This window comes from Polyodon spathula, chromosome 14 (genome assembly GCF_017654505.1).
Source record: "Polyodon spathula isolate WHYD16114869_AA chromosome 14, ASM1765450v1, whole genome shotgun sequence".
NCBI classification, from domain to species: Eukaryota; Metazoa; Chordata; class Actinopteri; order Acipenseriformes; family Polyodontidae; genus Polyodon; species Polyodon spathula.
In genome coordinates, this window is record NC_054547.1 from 24345819 (window position 1) to 24364818 (window position 19000).

Consider the following 19000-nt stretch of genomic DNA (forward strand, 5'->3'; position numbering starts at 1 on the left):
TCAATAGGAACTACTCTTACATGGTGTTAGATGGCGTGCTAAACCATGTGTGTGTTTGTGTGTGTGTGTGTGTCTATATATATATATATATATATATATATATATATATATATATATATATATATATATATATATATATAATATATATATATATACACATACATTTTTAGAATGTCATTTTTCACAAACATTAACGTGACGAGGTGCTTACCACAAAGGAATAGATCATTAAATCTAATTGTCTCTGATACAGCTGGTAGAACTACACTTTTTAAAACAAATGGATACCAATAAAGATTTTAATGAGATGCTGAGTAGTTCACCTTATTGAACTGTTCAGAATGTAAAGGATCTGCAGGAGTGTGCTGCCAGACCGGTTTCTATATTGGGGACAAGTGGACACTACACCCAGCTGTATCAGAGACATACATATTTATACATACAGTGCCTATAGAAAGTCTACACCCCCTTTCAAAAGTTTCACATTTTGCTGCCTTATAGCCTGGAATTAAAATGCTTTAAGTATATATATTTTTTTTTCCATTTATCTACACATCCTACCCCACAACTTCCAAGTGAAAAGAATATTCTAGAAATTTATAGAAAATTAATAAAAAATAAAAACTGAAATAGCTTCGTGTCCACCCCCCTTGTAATAACAATCTGAAATTAGCTCAGGTGTAACCAATCACCTTCAAAATCACACGCCAAGTTAATTGGCCTCCACCTATGTTAAATTGTAGTGATTCACGTGATTTCAGGATAAATTCAGCAGTTCCTGTAGGTTCCCTCTGCTGGGTAGTGCATTTCTAAGCAAAGACTCAACCATGAGCACCAAGGAGCTTTCAAAAGAACTCCGGGACAAAGTTGTTGAAAGGCACAGATCAGGGGATGGGTATAAAAAAAAATATCAAAGGCCTTGAATATCCTTTGGAGCATGGTCAAAACGATTATTAAGAAGTGGAAGGTTATGGCACCACCAACAGAGACGTGGGAACAAATTTCAAACTGGGGGTGCTGAAAATGAAAGGGGGAGGGGAGGAGTTAAGCTTTTTTTTAGGTTTATTTTGAAAATGAAAGGGGGAACACCGCAATATTTAAATATAAACAAAATCGTAATTTTGTGTGCATTTCACCATCAAAATATGCACAGACCAAGTGAGTTTCATAAGAAACAGCGGCACAAAGTCTATAAGACAATAAGATAACGTATTAACTATGTTGCAAATCACATGTACTGTCCTTAGATGTCTTTAAAAAAAAAAACAAACAAATAAAATACATTAATCTTCGGCACTAAAATGCTTTCATTCAATTTGACACGTTTAATAGGTCTATTCACACATTATAAATTGTGCTGGTCTCTAACGTACCAGTGCTAATCGGGAAAGTTCCGCCTTTTGTACATTCTTTGTGTAGACGCTCTGGGAAACAAAGTTACAATTTTAATGGCAGTGCATGACTGCTTGGCATTTGGTAGCAACTGTTACTTATTAATATAGGGTTGGTAAATTTTTATATTTATTTATGTTCTCTGTAATCACCTTTTAAAGCTGTAGTTATCATTGTTTACCATGGGCTGGATTAAATCGAGCTCAAATACTTTGTAGCTCTACATTCCTTAATAAAAACTGGTGGCTTTCCTCTCACTGTGAGGAAGATGTAGTCACTACACTACACACCGCAGATTTCGTAAAATACTTAACAAATAGCAACATGTAGAATTAAGAAAGAAAAGACTTGAAGTATTAATTATCTTATGTATTAATTATCTTATTATTTTCTCCGCAGTCCGGATTCAAACCATTGACTCTCAGCACTAAAGGCAGACACGCTACAGTATCGCTAAGTCATTCATTGCACAGTAATTCTTTAGAGTGAAAGAAAGATTGAAGTAAATATCAGTGTAAATTGATTTATTTCGATTTAGTTTTTATTTGAATTGTTTTATCTCTTAGTAGTTTTGTCCCTCCCTGCTTTCCTTTTATATACATATTGCATTTCATTTTTACATTTTGGAACTCCCCCATTACATTCCAGTCAATTGCACAGTATTCAACTCAAAATGTAACAATGGTCATGGAAAAACTATTTTCTACTGGAAGCTAAAAATGAAAATGGCAGTTTGTCACGTCTGGCGAGAAACACAGTTATACATCCATTAAACAGTTGTAAGCTTGCCTTGTTAATATACCTTCCTTAATGATTGAACGTCTCTTCTGAGTTCTTACCGAAAACATAAAATGTCACTTTCTACTTGAATTCATACTAAAAAAATTCTCAAATTCCAAATACAGTACTAGTATGAGCCTACTAATGGAAATGATCGTGCCTCGCTGGTCATGGGCTGCTGCAGTCAGTTATAAAAGGGAACACGACAGAGAAGACAGCACCACTACAAATACAGTTTAGAGTATGATTTATTTGGTTTAATTTAATTTAAATAAGTGGCATACACAACGTGGACTGGTTCTTATAACTAAAAAGAAACGCAGGAAGGTTATGATTTGTTTATTGAGATATATATTGCCACACGTTAACAGTTAAATATCCTTTATTCTCGACTGTTTACATGTGGTTCTGGGAGTTACAGAGATTCATTTTCAATGTTTTGCCATCCCACATTGTTAAACACACAGTTATCGTAGCGAAACCAGCTGCTAGGTCAGGACACATTTGTAAGTAAACGCTGTCTTCGAATGACAGTGCTCGGTGCTGATAGGTTGTAACAGTGAATGTTGCCCTCGAATAGTGATGCTTGGTGCAAACTGGTTGAAACACTAAATGACGACACGCACACGGCAGTACTAATTGGTCTAAACGTTGATTCACGACTTTGCAGGCTGTGCAAATGCTCATTCATAAACTAAAGTTAACGAGAAAAGTTGCCGGTGCGGCCGCACCGCCACCGCACCCCTCCCTCGGCATGTGGGGTGCAGCCAAACCCCCACTTCCCACGAACCTGACCACCAATACCCTGCCGTCCCTCCAGACTGAATGACCGAGCAAAAGGAGACTGAGCAGAGAGGCTAACAAGAGGCCAATTGTAACTTTGCAAGAGCTACAGACTTTTATGGCCAAGACTGGCCAAAGTGTGCACGTGACAAAAATATCCCAATCCCGTTTGAAGTATACAAAAAGTTTTGTGGCCTGATGAAATAAAAATTGAACTTTTTTGGCCTAAATGCAAAGCGTTATGTTTGGTGCAAACCCAACACAGCGCATCACCCAAAGAACACCATCCCTAACGTGAAGCATGGTGGTGGCAACATCATGTTATGGGGATGTTTCTCTTCGGCAGGGACTGGGGCACTTGTCAGGATAGAAGGGAAAATAAATGGAGCAAAGTACAGAGAAGCCCTTGAGGAAAACCTGCTGCCCTCTGCAAGAAAGCTGAAACTGGGACAGAAGTTCACCTTTCAGCATGATAACAACTCAAAGCACACAGCCAAAGCTACACAGGAGTGGCTAAGGAACAAAAAGGTAAATGTCCTTTAGTGGCCCAGTCAGAGTGCTGACCTAAATCCAACCGAAAATTTATGGCATGACTTGAAGATCGCTGTCCATCAACGCTCCCCAAGGAACTTGACAGAGCTTGAACAGTTTTGTAAAGATGAATGGTCAAATATTGCCACTTCTAGGTGTGCAATGTCGGTAGAAACCTATCCCAACAGACTCACAGCTATCATTGCTGCCAGAGGTGCTTCCACCAAGTATTAACTCAGGGGGGTGGAGACTTATCCAATTATGATCTTACAGTTTTGTATTTTTAATATAACATTTTTTCTCAATAAAAACTTTTTTCCCCTTAACAGTGTGGAGTATGGTGTGTAGATAAGCAGAAAAAAATCCTCATTTAAATGCATGAAACTCTGAGGCACTGATACAACAAAATGTGAAAAAAGTTCAAGGGGGTGTAGACTTTCTACAGGTACTGTATATATTGCATTTAGCTTATAAAAAGTTCTTGATCATTATGAAGTATCATACATTCCTGGGGCAGACCCTTTTCAGAGAACACTTTGCTGTCTTCACTCAAGGTCTTCTTATGCATGCTGTTTTGAAATGCATGTTTTTTTTTTGTTTTTTTTTTTTTTTTTTTTTGCTGTGATGCTATATTCTTTAACTCATCATCTTGAGTTTCAGGTTACAGAACTACAGATACTTACAAGAATATATGAGAATAAGAAAAGTGACAAACAAGAGATTCCCAAAACGGAATCTGGAGGGCTCAAGCCCTGACCGTGCTCCCGTTGAGGATTGAGATCAGTGCCAATGCATCAGTTTTATGTGGTAGCAGCTCTGTTCTTTGCTGCTCCCATACCAGTCTGAATCAGAAGATCAGAATCAGTTTAAATGCACACATCTTTTTCAGACCCCTCACCTTGTGAACCTGAATGAAGATCCTTTGATGTCAGAATGTCTTTTGTACTACATTAAAGATGGAATCACCAGGTAAGGAGATATCTTGTCACTGAAACTGGGCCAAAGCTAACTATGTATTCCTTTAATAGTGTATTGGTTAATCTAATGTAACAGTATGGTGACTAAAATGGGTTTTGTTTTCTTATAAACACAGGGAGTTTTACCCACTTTTTACTTCTTTGACAAGAATTATTATTTAAAAAATATTGCAGCATGCCACATTTTCTGAGGGATAATATCAGGCCATTATTGTAATTAGGCTTCCTGTTCTGTTAAGCAGCTTCTTGTATTGTTAATCATACCTGTATCTCTCTTCGGACAGGGTGGGCCGTGAGGATGCTGCCAGCAGACAGGATATTGTGCTGAGTGGACACTTCATCAAGGATGAGCACGGCACGTTCACCAGCACAACCTGCCCACTGGGAGAGGGTAAGGCTCTGATCAGTATCTCCATATAAACACAGAAATCTAACAACAGTATACAGCTTTCCACAGAACCCACTGTACTTTTAAATCTATTCTTAGTCAGGAATACTTAAATGTTATTACAGTGGCATTATTTTTATATCTAAGGTTTATTTTAATCTTTTGATTTTTTTAAAGTTTATTTTATTAGCAGACGCCTTTATCTAAGTCAACTAACAGAGTCTAGGATGTGTGAATTATACATCAGCTGCAGAGTGACTTACAACAAATTCTCACTTGAAAGACAGCACAAGGAGGTTTTACACAGTGAGCGAGCTAGGATTTGAACCAGGGACCACGTGGTTACAAGCCCTTTTTCTTTAACCACTGGACCACACAGCCTCCTCTTTGAGTGTTGAAAGTAATGAATGATTTAAAACTACAGTGGGTTCCATGCAAAGCTTCCCCTGTACCACGGTAAACTTGCGGTACCTCGGGCACATCACAGTATACAACAGTTATCGTGTGGTACAGCTTTAGGTGTAAAACAAATATGTTATTTTTCCATCAGAGCATGAGAGAGCTTTTAGGAGCTTTTGGGCTGAATACTGTTCCTTAATAAAATATTGCTGCTTTAGATTTGTTTCTCTCTCTGTAAGAGTATCCTGTGAGTACTGTATTAACAAACATATTGCATTTTTAAATGAATTTGTTTATTTGTGAAAATCCCTATGTATGTAAGGGAAACAAATTAATAAATGTCGGTATATGTTACCTAGCCACCTCTGACTTAATATGGCACTCATATTGTGGTCATGTGACTTTTTCATTTCTGGATGTGATAAAGACAGACTATTTAAGATGTTTTAGCTTTTGCTGGGGACTCCAAAGGGGGCAGCACATTGGCTCCAACGCTCAAGGGGTAGGCATGGGAAACCGGCAGGGACTTATTCTCCTCATCGCATAACAGCGAACCCTACTGGCCAGACACCAAGGATATTCAGAGTGGATAAAAAGCAGGGCTGATTTCTGACTTCAGAGATCGGTAGCCTGGCCACCTCTGTTCTGGATTGCTCGGCGTAAAAGTGATTCTGGTTTTAGGCTTGTGAGATCAGAGGATACTCATACACCCTCAAAACGTCCATGCTGTGTGGGGACTCGCTGCGGTGAGGAGAAAAAACACAATTGGACATTTTAAATTGTGGAAAAATAAACAAAAATAATAATTAGTCACTCTTAATTAATTAACAAAAACAAGATGTCGTAGTATTTGATTCACAACTGTACACAACTATATTTCTCTCGCCTATTGTGTGTACTGTAAATATGATTTCTTCTGCTGATAGAGACAGAATACTCTGAAGTAAACAGCTGCAGAAGAAACATTAATAAGCTTAACTAAGCTTGAACCAAACCACAATACATAGAACTACAGATTTTGAAATGTACAGTAACTGAATAATGTTTAGTGCCAATGTATTTTGCACTGAAGTTTTTACATATACACTATATAGAAAACCACTACTATAATTAGGATGAAGTAAAGTATAATGGATTGTTTTAACGCAGTATTTTTTTTTGTCTAATGAAGTTCACAGTACTATTCTTTTGAGGGTGGTTTTGATGGAATAACAACAGAACATACAGTAGAGGCTTCCTCATTAATATCTGAAATACACAGTTCTGCACTGTTATAAAGGTGTATGGCTTGTAAACTGAATCAACAACTGCTTTGTATCAGTATATTCTGATAACTATAAGGATATGCTGCCGAAAATGTTCTTTTATCAAACAGGTTGTATCTGCTCATTTATTCTTTGAAGCATTCAAGTTTACCTTTCATCTGTCTTGGTGTAGTTTCAGTTATCTTGGAGCCATGTGAAGGAGCAGAGACCTATGTTAACGGGAAGAAAGTTTCTGAGCCTACTATCCTCCGATCAGGTGAGTCTGTCTTCTGTGGATATGTGCAATGGCTGCTTTAATAAGTGATTCAGAGGATAGTTTTCTCTTTAAGTTTTCCATCGTTATTACAGTATATATGGTAAATAGATAGATAGATAGATAGATAGATAGATAGATAGATAGATAGATACTTTTTTTTACTTTTTGAAAAAACTTTATTTAACAATTAAATAGAATACACACAATCAATATTTATAAAACAGATATTATCATGAAATCAATTCAGATAGATAGATAGATAGATAGATAGATAGATAGATAGATAGATAGATAGATAGATAGAGTAGAATGTTTTCTCCTTCAATTACAAGGGGTGTTGGGAACTCATTCTTTGTCTTTTGACTCCCCAGGAAACCGCATCATCCTGGGGAAGAGCCACGTGTTCCGGTTCAACCATCCAGAGCAGGCGAGACAGGAGCGGGAACGCACCCCCTGTGCCGAGACCCCTGTTGAGCCTGTCGATTGGGCCTTTGCACAGCGCGAGCTGCTCGACAAACAGGGCATTGACATGAAGCAGGAGATGGAACAGCGGTAGGCACAGAGCAGGGGCAGCAATGCTAACATGGGGATGGTGCAGTAGACACAGAGCAGGGGCAGCAATGCTCACATGGGGATGGTGCACTTCAGACATGAGCATGAAAGCTTGTAAACCTGATCAGATATTTTTATGAATACCTGCCAGTCAACAAGCTTGGATGCTTTGTATTAACTTATTTTACTGAGATTTTACCATACCATGGGATATGTGTGTCCTTTTCATTATGTTAAATGCCCTAACATTTAACTGTGCAAGGCAGGCATTACCAGATGGTAAAGCCCTCTTCTTCGGGTTCTGTTGCTTTAGAATATTGCATAAATTGTGTGGTCTGATGTGGCGTAAGGGAAACTTCAAACTAGAAATCCATGCAATTGTTGCAGCTTCTCAGAACGCATTCACCTTATTTTTTGATTTCATCTACCTCCTGGATCGGCTAGATATCAAGAGAGGGAGCATTTCAGTGACTTCCTATCTGATACAGCTACAGTATATTCTAAGATACCATTACAGCTGGAGTCCTGCAAAAAAAAAAAAGTTTCTATTTACACATTTGTTCTGAACTCAGTGTCAATGATATAAACCACATGTCTGGTACACAGCTGTATTTTATGATTCTCTTGATTTGGGTTTCATAATGGTCATTGTCAAATACATTTTCTCTAACATACAGCCTAGATACATTCAAATATATATTCTCCACTGGCATTCACTTTTTCTGTAGCGAGTTCTTTGTTACTCACGTACTGATTGTTCTCTAGGCTACAGGAGTTGGAGGATCAGTACCGACGGGAGCGAGAGGAAGCAAACAACCTCCTGGAGCAGCAGAGGCTGGTGGGTAGCTGAGAATGCTCTTCTAGTCTGTGATGTAAAAATAGTGTATCATCTCTGCTTCTTCATTCCTTGGCTAGCTACTATAGGATGCTGTAAGCAAACTAAAACAACACAAACATGTTGGAGGAGGGTGGTTCATCTCATTTTTGTTAATTAAGGAGGGTAGGAGGCTCCCTGATGTAATACCAATGCTTTGAAACAGAGACACATAATACCAATATAGCTGCGATTATGTCATATTCTGTGACTGAAACCAGACATGCCCAAGGTACATAGGTAAATATAGAGCCAGTGGAAATAATAGACCCATCTTAGAAACATAGGGTGGTATTTCCTCAGTACATTTGAATTTCTTAATTTACTTTTGTTTTGCAAACCAGATGTGTGTTCAATGGTGTGTTTGATGACTGTTGATGTTTTTATATGAATTAAAAAAGTATAACCTTAGAAGATCCCTCCCTCCTAGCCTACATACCTCTGCAGTGTTCCACCTTAGAAGCCCCACTGCTTTGCACAACCTTCAGCAGTAGAAGTTCGTTTAATTAGTCTCCCCTAATTATATTCTGCTTTTCATGTGTATAACCCAAAGAATATTTGGTCATTTATTATATATATATATATATATATATATATATATATATATATATATATATATATATATATATATATATATATATACAGCTCTGGAAAAAATTAAGAGACCACTGCAAAATTATCAGTTTCTCTGGTTTTACTATTTAAAGGTATGTGTTTGGGTAAAATGAACATTTTTGTTTTATTCTATAAACTACTGACAGCATTTCTCCCAAATTCCAAATAAAAATATTGTCATTTAGAGCATTTATTTGCAGAAAATGACAACTGGTCACAATAACAAAAAAGATGCAGTGTTGTCAGACCTCGAATAATGCAAAGAAAATAAGTTCATATTCATTTTTAAACAACACAATACTAATGTTTTAACTTAGGAAGAGTTCAGAAATCAATATTTGGTGGAATAACCCTGATTTTCAAGCACAGCTTTCATGCGTCTTGGCATGCTCTTCACCAGTCTTTCACATTGATGTTGGGTGACTTTATGCCACTCCTGGCGCAAAAATTCAAGCAGCTCGGATTTGTTTGATGGCTTGTGACTATCCATCTTCCTCTTGATCACATTCCAGAGGTTTTCAGTGGGGTTCATGTCTGGAGATTGGGCTGGCCATGACAGGGTCTTGATCTGGTGGTCCTCCATCCACACCTTGATTGACCTGGATGTGTGGCATGAAGCATTGTCCTGCTGGAAAAACCAATCCTCAGAGTTGGGGAACATTGTCACAGCAGAAGGAAGCAAGTTTTCTTCCAGAACAACCTTGTACTTGGCTTGATTTATGCGTCCTTCACAAAGACAAATCTGCCCGATTCCAGCCTTACTGAAGCACCCCCAGATGAGTCCAGTTTTAAATCTAAAGGTTAGACGGAGACCTGGAGAGGCCTACAAGCCACAGTGTCTCGCACCCACTGTGAAATGTGGTGGAGGATCGGTGATGATCTGGCGGTGCTTCAGCAAGGCTGGAATCGGGCAGATTTGTCTTTGTGAAGGACGCATGAATCAAGCCAAGTACAAGGTTGTTCTGGAAGAAAACTTGCTTCCTTCTGCTCTGACAACTCTGAGGAATGGTTTTTCCAGCAGGACAATGCTCCGTGCCACACAGCCAGGTCAATCAAGGTGTGGATGGAGGACCACCAGATCAAGACCCTGTCATCGCCAGCCCAATCTCCAGACCTGAACCCCATTGAAAACCTCTGGAATGTGATCAAGAGGAAGATGGATGGTTACAAGCCATCAAACAAAGCCGAGCTGCTTGAATTTTTGCACCAGGAGTGGCATAAAGTCACCCAACATCAATGTGAAAGACTGGTGGAGAGCATGCCAAGACGCATGAAAGCTGTGCTTGAAAATCAGGGTTATTCCACCAAATATTGATTTCTGAACTCTTCCTAAGTTAAAACATTAGTATTGTGTTGTTTAAAAATGAATATGAACTTATTTTCTTTGCATTATTTGAGGTCTGACAACACTGCATCTTTTTTGTTATTTTGACCAATTGTCATTTTCTGGGTATTTTTCACAGCTGGTACCTGGGTCTAGATTTTCTACCCCTGTCAACCGCTAATATATATTAGCTTTCACCTGGATTCACCTCGTCAGTCTATTTCATGGAAAGAGCAGGTGTTCCTAATGTTTTGTACACTCAGTATATATATATATATATATATATATATATATATATATATATATATATATATGGTATAATACCGCGGAGGCCGTCGGACATGGAAACGAGCAGTGATATATATATATATTATATAAGCACCATTCTGTGCTTTGCTGTGATTACCTCTTTTTAAACATGTTTTCACTATTGATGAGATGGGTCCTTTAATTTAACAAGCAGCTCTGAGCGCACTTGCTTTGATAGGACCACCTTTTGCCTTGTGACACAGTGACACAGCCCTGTTATTTTATTGCCTAGGAATATGAGAGTAAGTTGGAGGCTCTGCAGAAGCAGGTGGACTCCCGCTATTACCCAGAAACCACAGAGGAGGAGGAGGAGCTGGAGGAAGAAGGTGAGCGTGCAGCAGCTGTCTTGATTTAACAGTGAGCCACATAAATGTGTTTTTAAAAGGGTTTGTAATAGGGTGTGTGTATTTTCTAGTAGTTCAGCCTTAATTCTATCATATTACACATGATACAAAGTATCCCATCAAGACCATCGTATGCATCATAATAAGTAAAATACCATGACTGTAGTGTATATTTACATTGCTATTGCGTGGTCACTCACAACCATGCTTTAGGCTGGGGAAAATTAAGTGTATTCTACTGTTGACAGATGGAGTCACCTGGATGTCTGCTTCTCCGTATGCCACACAGAACTTCTCTGCTTCTCAGAATTAGAAAGTGTTAAATGCAGCATTGCACTTCTATTGTGTACTGTTGTGCAGTGCCATTCACTCTGCATCCTCAGTACAATGGACTGAGCAAGAGCTGGAGCAGAGACTGTGTACTGTCGTGTGCTCAGTGCAGTGTGCTTCAGTCTCCTGTGCTTCCCCAGTGCAATGGACTGAGCAAGAGCTGGATCAGGCTCTGTGTACTGTCGTGTGCACAGTGCAGTGTGCTACAGTCTCCTGTGCTTCCCCAGTGCAATGGACTGAGTGAGAGCTGGATCAGGCTCTGTGTACTGTTGTGTGCTCAGTGCAGTGTGCTTCAGTCTCCTGTGCTTCCCCAGTGCAATGGACTGAGCGAGAGCTGGACCAGGCTCTGGTGTGCTCAGTGCAGTGTGCTTCAGTCTCCTGTGCTTCCCCAGTGCAATGGACTGAGCAAGAGCTGGATCAGGCTCTGTGTACTGTCGTGTGCACAGTGCAGTGTGCTACAGTCTCCTGTGCTTCCCCAGTGCAATGGACTGAGTGAGAGCTGGATCAGGCTCTGTGTACTGTTGTGTGCTCAGTGCAGTGTGCTTCAGTCTCCTGTGCTTCCCCAGTGCAATGGACTGAGCGAGAGCTGGACCAGGCTCTGTGGGCCTTCCGGAAGTGGAAATGCTACCAGTTCACGTCGCTGAGAGACCTGCTGTGGGGGAATGCCATCTTCCTGAAAGAGGCCAACGCCATCAGTGTGGAGCTCAAGAAGAAGGTGAGGAAAGGTTCAGCCAAGCCATCCCTGACTACCGTGGAGCAAACCCTCCCTAATAGACTTATTCTAATGGTAACCATAAAACTATCAATGGTAAGCCATGGTTATCAATTGTGGGAAGCAAGTGATATTCTAATGGAATAGAATTAAAAAAAAATATTCATGAGGATATTGGCCTCGTTGTCACTTTTAATGCACTGTCAAACTGCTATTGTTTTGGATCTATCCAACTTTGGAGTCTGTTTCAAAGATCTGACCTTCTTAATCATGCCAACATAAAATGTATAGACAAGGTATTTTCTGTCTTTAGTGATGTAATAAGGTGGTGAATAAATCAGTGGGATTTACATGGATTTAAAAAGTTTAGATAATTAAAATAGACTTCTTACGTCAAAGGGGACCAAACGTTAGAATGCTCCTGTCACGTTTGTGGGTAACCGCTGATGTGCATTACACATCAGCGGTTATTTGAGATTTGGTGTTGAAACGCCGCTCAGGCGTGCAAGATTTATTAACACAAAAGAACAGAAAGTAAACAAATGGGTCATGTGATGCTACCAACGATGGTAGCGCACAGAAGACACATACAGCGGGTTGTACAAAAGGCAAAATAACACAGTACAAAAACTACAAATAAAAGGTGCCACACAGAGTGAGCGCTAGCTTTACTAAATGAGGCGTCCTGTTCCAGGAACCTGCTCCACTACCCTCTATACATTACTTGGGATCACTATCCCCTAAACTAACCTACTTATGAGCTGGTATTCATACAACGACTCCTGCTGCTTCATACGGCCTTGGCTGGACATTGCCTTCACAAGTACCATGTTGCAGTTTCAGGGTTGCGTAGCTGTCGTTCCTGCAGGGCGGAGGCTCTCCTCCTGAGTATATGCATCTCCCCTCTGTAGCATGGCGGTGCTGTCTCCCAGAGCGATCCCGGTCTAGGACTGCCCTCCTGCTGATTGAGGACCAGCACAGCCAATCACTCGCTGCCCTTCCCCTCAACTAAGCCTGGCAGGCAACAAGTCTCAATCGAGTGACTGTCTGTAAACAATAATTTAATCACACACAACTCCAAAAAGCGCACAAAATAAACCTCTTTCCCCATATTAATTACCAGCACTAATTTCCCCATGTGCAAGGCAATCGCCTTGCCACAGAAGGACTGACTCCCTTCTATTACCAATAGAGTAGTCTTACCGTCTCCCAGGGTGATAATCTGTTGAGGACAAGGTTGCAATGACAGGTCCGTTTACCTTTATTGGTAGCGTTTACCTTTATTGGTAGCATTAGTGAAATTAGTTTTCTAATGAAATCTGGTCTAAGACCGTAAGATACCTTCAGAATGAATTCAGTCATTATGACACTACATTGTTACTTCAATCAACAAAGACCTGCCATCCATGCTTCCTGCATGTCAAGATGCCAAGCTGTGTGCCCTCCCTGTCCTGCAGGTTCAATTCCAGTTCGTTCTGCTGACGGACACCCTGTACTCCCCTCTATCCACTGATCTACTGCCCCCTGATGCTGCCAAGGACCGGGAAAAGCGTCCCTTCCCACGCACCATTGTGGCTGTGGAGGTGCAGGACCAGAAGAATGGGGCCACCCACTACTGGACGCTTGAGAAACTCAGGTATCCTCAGTCTGGAATAGGGAATCTGTCCATTGTCTATCTATCTTTCCAAGCCTGCTTGTTTGTCTCATCTTGTATGATGCTTCTACCTTTTTACCCTTAAAATTATAGAGCATTGCATTAAAAAACTGTGCAAAAAAAAAATGGTTGTCTGATATCACTCATTTGTAGAAAAAATCATCCAGTCTATGTGTATTACATATGCAGGTCTATTTAACTAGACTGCTTATACCCAGGACTATTGTTGAAGAATATAACATTTCACTTTGACACCAAGGGATATTTAGAAAATGCACCCGTTTCAGAGCTGTTTCCAAAGGACTGAAAAAAGTAAATCTGGCACATTAAAATTAACTGGTAGCCCTTGCCTCCATGGTAAGATCCACTGCTGAGGTTCAACGGGTGAAAAAACTAAATGACAGAAAGAATGGAGGCCATCCTTTAGGCAGGAATTCAGGGTTTTTTTGTTTTATTTTTTATTGGAGAGGCTGACAGAAATACTTGAAATGTCTTTGTACTTAGCTGTGCATGTTTCCCTGTGCAGACAGAGGGTGGATCTGATGCGGGAGATGTACGATCGCGCAGCAGAGGTGCCCAGCAGTGCTATTGACGACTGTGACAGTGTCATGACTGGCGGAGACCCTTTTTACGATCGCTTCCCATGGTTCCGCCTGGTGGGCAGGTGAGTCACAGCATCCCTGCAAAGCAAGCTGACCCAGAGTGAGAAAGACAAGACAGGATAGAGACACACCGACAGACAGACAGAAAGGAACAGTGCAGTATAGAGACAGACAGACACACAGTGTGATAAATAAAAGCAGAGGCTGAGGGGATGAGTCACATTGTAGCGAGACACAGTGCCGATGTTTCAATAGTTTATGCAGACATGATACACAAATACATTCATACTTACAATTACAAGACTCCTCAAAGTTTATCACATTTGAACTCAAGAACCTTATTGGTAAGAACACTACAAAACCAATAGTAATATAATGTGTATCACTTTTAGGAATCAGGTAATTCAGTCTATTTTCTTGACACTTGGCAGAAAGCTTTGGATGAATTAAGTAAGCTAAAGATTCTCAAAGATGAGAGCTGTACAAATCCAAAGATAAAATGCTGGAATTGTACTTGTCTGATTTCCTACTGGTCAGGTTCTGCTGTGTTCACCTATTAACTGACACTTTTATCACATTTAGTGTGCTCTAATTATTTAGTTTCACTATCTGCTTGTTTTTTCACATTTGATAGGTAACACTTTATGCTTTCTCTTATTACAAATTTCCATCTAGAATTGTCCACAGCACCGACCTTGTTGCACTTTGAGCAGATTTACTATCTGACCTGCTTCTTAGCATATAGATGCACTAGCAGTCGTGCATTAGCCCTGCCTGTGCCTGAATTCCTACAGTTTCACTAGTCTAATATCAGATCCTAGGCTGATTTTTAGCTAACTTAGGTAGCAAATCCAGATTTCAGTAGTTGTGTTGGCAGAACTCAAGTACCTTTAGCGTCTCCAGTTCCAGCCCAGTCTGAGTATGTGATTGCTGTCAGTGTACTGTTGCAGATCGCTGGCTCCGAAGTCCAGGCTTGTGTTGAAACAGTGGTGTTGCCAGAGTTGAATTAGTCCAGGCCAGTTTAAACAACCTTCTTAAGAGTAATTAGGAATATCCCATTGGTATGGTATAACTGAGGGAGGAAGCTGATTATATAAATAACACACATGAGGACAAAAAATGTACAGTGCAATTTAGAACCTGTAAAAAATAAGAAAAAATCAGATTGATAGACTAATGGTGTGTATCTTCTTCAAATTGTCACTTTCCCAAATTTGAAATGGCAGCAAACTTTCTAAACTAGAGGTCGGCACAGGTACCTGAAAACCTGGATACACGTCAGGTTTTAAATGACCTGATGCTACCGCCTCTCTTTTTACTAAGAAATTGTAGAAAATATGACAAAACAGTTGTAAGCGTGGTTCTCTGGCCTGCGTAATAAAGACAATGTTAAAACATGCTTTGCATTAAGCCTTTTCTTAAATGACAGGATATCAGTGTTTTACAGAAAACCGTAACACACAGGCAAGTATGCCTCAATAATAATAATAATAATAATAATAATAATAATAATAATAATAATAATAACTCTGCCGACTATTCTTCTCAGAAACTAAATCAGAAGAAAACAACATAACAATATCCTGTTGGTTTATGTCGGTGATAACACTGATCCATTTATAATAATAACCGTGTGGCTTCCAATACAGATTGCTTTATCTACAGTTATTGAACAGATGTAGTTTCTTACCAAAAAGATCAAATAAGTAGCCTTTATTTAAAAATAAATAAGCAAATAAATAAAATAAAAATAAAATAATGTGATGCAAATTAAGTAAGTGTGCTTCCTCCTTTGAATGAAACTTTGTTTTCTCCTGCTTGGTTAAGAAACTCCACTCAATGCTTTGCTTGGATGCCATCGTTATGCATTCACAAGACAGAATTTAGTGATCAGGAACGACACTTCCAAACAGCCAAACAACCAAACAGACACATATGTCTCTTTTGTGACTGCCATTAAAACTAGCTCAATTTTATTTTTCTATTACGACAGTCCATAACATAATAGCAGTGCTGTATTACTGCATTAGTTAAAAAACTGAACAGAACAGCCATGTCAACAATAACAACAATAACAACAGCAGCGGAGTATAGCCAGTATATATCGCAAAGAATCCTGCAGCATGATGCACATGTTACATTAACTGTTAAACAGAGATTATTATTATTATTATTATTATTATTATTATTATTATTATTATTATTTATTATTATTATTTCAATGTTTCCAGTACACAAGTCTACAAGGTTACATAAGTCTACAGATCTGAAGTAACTAAATGTGTGTGTACTATATACTATTTTAATGTCTGTCATGCACTTAAAACATTAATATATGTGATATTTAATTTTTTTATTTTTTTTATTTTTATTATTACCGGAAAAAGATCCAGGTACCTGGGTATTTTTCACGGCGGGCACCCAGTTCCTGATTTTCTACCTGTGCCAACCTCTAGTCGAAAACGATAGACTGGCAGATAGGAACATTTAAAATAAATAAACAGTATGTGTGTGGATTTTGTATTTCTGCTTGAGAGTGTCACGTTTAACACTGGCCTTTAGTAGTCACTATGGCGATCAGTAGTCGCACATTCTGAGGAGAGTCAGCGTTGACATGCTGATTGAAATCTCCGGATATAGCTTGTGAAGGATACAGCAGTGATACTGCAGCTGTCTGTACATACCGTATATACATGTGCATGACACTTTCATTTATACATTGTTTAAGACTGAGTCTGTCTGCACAGCAAGTGTATATAATTCATCCCCCACAGTGGATACATGTCATTCCGACAGGGAAACAGTGGAAGCGCCTGGATGTTTACAGCTATTAGTCTATCATCAGTATTAAAAAAGAGTTTTACATTATGGCTGGGTACATTATTGGCAATGTGGTGAAATACAGTAGGGGTGGTGGTAAAACCACTTTTGTGTTAGTTCAATGTGTAAAATTGTCATTTGTTTTACTCCCACCCTTAACCTTTATTTTAAATTTCAGGTAAGTAACATGATTTTACCACATTGCCAGTGATATACCCACCCTAGAAGGATGTATTAGGGCTGTCCCCAAACCACTGTGACAGTTCTCTATCAGGGGTTCAGGTTCATCACCAGAGTTGGTCTCAGATGATAGTCTATATGTAGAGATCCTCTTATGCAGTTGAGATAAAGCTTAGAAGTATCAGAGCCTGGGGATGTATCAGTCTGATATGGGATGACATTTTAGAGAACTATTTATTGGTGTGAAATAAGGAGAGAAGAGAGCAGAGTGGCAGAGTGACAGGAGCCAGCATTTTAGAGAACTATTTATTGGTGTGAAATAAGGAGAGAAGAGAGCAGAGTGGCAGAGTGACAGGAGCCAGCATTTTAGAGAACTATTTATTGGTGTGAAATAAGGAGAGAAGAGAGCAGAGTGGCAGAGTGACAGGAGCCAGCATTTTAGAGAACTATTTATTGGTGTGAAATAAGGAGAGAAGAGAGCAGAGTGGCAGAGTGACAGGAGCCAGCATTTTAGAGAACTATTTATTGGTGTGAAATAAGGAGAGCAGAGAGCAGAGTGGCAGAGTGACAGGAGCCAGCATTTTAGAGAACTATTTATTGGTGTGAAATAAGGAGAGCAGAGAGCAGAGTGGCAGAGTGACAGGAGCCAGCATTTTAGAGAACTATTTATTGGTGTGAAATAAGGAGAGCAGAGAGCAGAGTGGCAGAGTGACAGGAGCCAGCATTTTAGAGAACTATTTATTGGTGTGAAATAAGGAGAGCAGAGAGCAGAGTGGCAGAGTGACAGGAGCCAGCATTTTAGAGAACTATTTATTGGTGTGAAATAAGGAGAGCAGAGAGCAGAGTGGCAGAGTGACAGGAGCCAGCATTTTAGAGAACTATTTATTGGTGTGAAATAAGGAGAGCAGAGAGCAGAGTGGCAGAGTGACAGGAGCCAGCATTTTAGAGAACTATTTATTGGTGTGAAATAAGGAGAGCAGAGAGCAGAGTGGCAGAGTGACAGGAGCCAGCATTTTAGAGAACTATTTATTGGTGTGAAATAAGGAGAGCAGAGAGCAGAGTGGCAGAGTGACAGGAGCCAGCATTTTAGAGAACTATTTATTGGTGTGAAATAAGGAGAGCAGAGAGCAGAGTGGCAGAGTGACAGGAGCCAGCATTTTAGAGAACTATTTATTGGTGTGAAATAAGGAGAGCAGAGAGCAGAGTGGCAGAGTGACAGGAGCCAGCATTTTAGAGAACTATTTATTGGTGTGAAATAAGGAGAGCAGAGAGCAGAGTGGCAGAGTGACAGGAGCCAGCATTTTAGAGAACTATTTATTGGTGTGAAATAAGGAGAGCAGAGAGCAGAGTGGCAGAGTGACAGGAGCCAGCATTTTAGAGAACTATTTATTGGTGTGAAATAAGGAGAGCAGAGAGCAGAGTGGCAGAGTGACAGGAGCCAGCATTTTAGAGAACTATTTATTGGTGTGAAATAAGGAGAGCAGAGAGCAGAGTGGCAGAGTGACAGGAGCCAGCATTTTAGAGAACTATTTATTGGTGTGAAATAAGGAGAGCAGAGAGCAGAGTGGCAGAGTGACAGGAGCCAGCATTTTAGAGAACTATTTATTGGTGTGAAATAAGGAGAGCAGAGAGCAGAGTGGCAGAGTGACAGGAGCCAGCATTTTAGAGAACTATTTATTGGTGTGAAATAAGGAGAGCAGAGAGCAGAGTGGCAGAGTGACAGGAGCCAGCATTTTAGAGAACTATTTATTGGTGTGAAATAAGGAGAGCAGAGAGCAGAGTGGCAGAGTGACAGGAGCCAGCATTTTAGAGAACTATTTATTGGTGTGAAATAAGGAGAGCAGAGAGCAGAGTGGCAGAGTGACAGGAGCCAGCATTTTAGAGAACTATTTATTGGTGTGAAATAAGGAGAG

General features: G+C 39.8%; 1 protein-coding gene across 28 annotated transcripts in view; it reads left to right on the forward strand.

Annotated features, from left to right (window-relative positions):
• The window catches only part of LOC121326822 (kinesin-like protein KIF1A), a 160454-nt gene that overhangs the window by 49728 nt on the left and 91726 nt on the right, over positions 1-19000 (forward strand). For all 28 annotated transcript variants that reach the window (XM_041270347.1, XM_041270351.1, XM_041270353.1 and 25 more), the window contains 9 exons: positions 4376-4455; positions 4748-4854; positions 6688-6771; positions 7143-7323; positions 8089-8161; positions 10678-10771; positions 11686-11834; positions 13289-13467; positions 14012-14149. In XM_041270347.1, the coding sequence (XP_041126281.1) occupies positions 4376-4455; positions 4748-4854; positions 6688-6771; positions 7143-7323; positions 8089-8161; positions 10678-10771; positions 11686-11834; positions 13289-13467; positions 14012-14149 (1085 nt within the window). The remainder of the gene's footprint in view (positions 1-4375; positions 4456-4747; positions 4855-6687; positions 6772-7142; positions 7324-8088; positions 8162-10677; positions 10772-11685; positions 11835-13288; positions 13468-14011; positions 14150-19000) is intronic.